General features: G+C 38.0%; 1 protein-coding gene across 8 annotated transcripts in view; it reads right to left on the bottom strand.

Moving 5' to 3' along the window:
- Window positions 1–1,943, bottom strand: part of LOC110463350 (protein boule-like) — a 32,998-nt gene that overhangs the window by 29,125 nt on the left and 1,930 nt on the right. For 6 of the 8 annotated variants that reach the window (XR_002464384.1, XM_021517861.1, XM_021517864.1 and 3 more), the window contains exons 2-3: window positions 1,532–1,669; window positions 853–947 (exon numbers count right to left, since the gene is read on the bottom strand). Coding sequence is in view for 7 of the 8 variants with exons in the window: in XM_021517861.1 (XP_021373536.1) it covers window positions 853–947; window positions 1,532–1,669 (233 nt within the window). In the remaining variant the exon portion in view is untranslated. The remainder of the gene's footprint in view (window positions 1–852; window positions 948–1,531; window positions 1,670–1,943) is intronic. The other 2 variants (XM_021517863.1, XM_021517866.1) reach the window with 2 other exon arrangements.

Genomic DNA, 1,943 nt, shown 5'->3' with positions numbered 1-1,943 from the left:
AAAACGTAACACGAAATTGTGAGGCTAAGTTTACCTTCATTTACCGGTTGACCACCGTGATCGTGACGTCATCGTCATTTTAGTGCTTATAATAGCGGCAAACTATACCACAAGCGACTCAAACGCTGAAAAGATTCCGACTTACCGCAAGCGGATTCACGCACTTCACTCGTCCAAGAATGATAACGACAACTTTTAGCGGGTTAACAACACGAAAATACGATACATTTTTTAACCAGATGGGATTTTACGGCTCGCTGGCGAAGGAAATAAAGTCTTTATTAGTATATTTCTGAACAATATTCTCAAATATATATACACTAATCAAGTAATATGTGGTGGACCGGCGGTCTACCAGCTTTGGAGATTAAGTGGACCGTCCAAGATTTTGGTGGACCCGGTCCTCCGGTCTACCGTTAGTGTCGACCCCTGCCCTTTGGTTGTTCAGGAAAATTTGAGTGTTTTTACATATTTTCCTTTGTAAAGTTAAATATAGTTCAAAGTAATTTCTTTTCATACACTTTGCAGCTTTTCCTGCTAACAGGCTATAGCTACTGATCACATTTTATGACCCTGGCTGTTTTTGTTGTATGAAGTATCAGAGAGTCCACACAATCATAAGATCCTCAGTAGTTTTTTACTGCTGACCTGTTAATTGCACCAGTTGGGTTTTGGGATAGTTTATCATGCATGCTGCCTAGGCATGGAGTGCTTTGCCACCATTTTATCCAGGAGACTTACATGTCTGTAAACTTTGATTTTATTTAATTTTTAAATTACTCCATACAGATACTGAAAGTATTACGCCAAATTATTAAGATTCTTGAGCATGAAAACTATGACACAGCCTACCCTTTGGACACTCCAGCTCGATCAGCGATAATCTTGGAGTCCTTCACAGCTCCATAGGCCTGGAAAAATTGCTTCAATTCGGCCTCTGTAGTCTGCAATAAAGTGCATGGCCAAACAAGCTGGTTAGCATACATTGTAGTGCTGTGTACAGGTTAAATTCTTCACACATTAACCAGTTTTAACTTCAAACAGGTAAACTATGCAAAAATACACATATCAATCTGGACTTAAAAGCTGTGTGAAATGAACTCGAGAAATCTTGTGGACAAGAGATCTATAAGATGCCGATTTAGAACAGCATAGGCCTGACCAGAATCTGACATGTAGAACACAAATTTTCAAAACCAACTTCAACTGATTTTCAAATTATGCTTTGTTTCTTGATTTCTTAAACTTCAAAGACCTTCTTTTCCAAGTATTTTTTTCCGCAAACCAAGTTATTTTTATTCCAAAAATTTTAAGTGACATTGCTTACAGTTAGACATAAGGTAATTGTCACCATCATTTTGGGTGGATGTTTAGTTTTCACATAATGTATAATATCTGCCTATCATCAATTTCCCAAAAGACTTCAAACCTTTAGAAGCATTTTATATCAATATCCTACTTCAAAATTCAATAAAACAGAATACGCTATGTTCTCAGTGTGTTCTTATGCAAATCCACAGTATATACTTACATTTGCTGCAATACCGCCTACAAAGATGCGGTTTGGAATGACTGTGCCATACTTGGGGGCATGTGTGCCACTGAGGGGTGTGCCACAGGGGGTGATAGATGGAGATACATCGGCCGAGGAAGACTGAAACGAGACATTCTAGTAAAATTAACTCAAATCAGCCTCAAGTCTGTAATGTTAACTCCCAACCCCTGCCCCTCTCCCAGAAGATAAACATTTTACTTTATTTCTAAATAAATTCTTGTGATGCTTCTTTCTCCACCTGTGATCAATGGGATTTTGAACCTTTCTCTCACTTTTACATGTTTTTTTAGTTATACCAAATACTGCATTTTCTTTTACAAAGTGTCATAAATATGATCAATCTGCCTCTGGAGTAGAACAAGAACAAACTTTCATTGTTCCCCCCCCC

Source organism: Mizuhopecten yessoensis, unplaced genomic scaffold (genome assembly GCF_002113885.1).
Source record: "Mizuhopecten yessoensis strain PY_sf001 unplaced genomic scaffold, ASM211388v2 scaffold10891, whole genome shotgun sequence".
Taxonomy (NCBI): Eukaryota; Metazoa; Mollusca; class Bivalvia; order Pectinida; family Pectinidae; genus Mizuhopecten; species Mizuhopecten yessoensis.
Note: the sequence above shows the minus strand (reverse complement) of the source record. Positions and strands in the feature narration are given on the sequence as shown.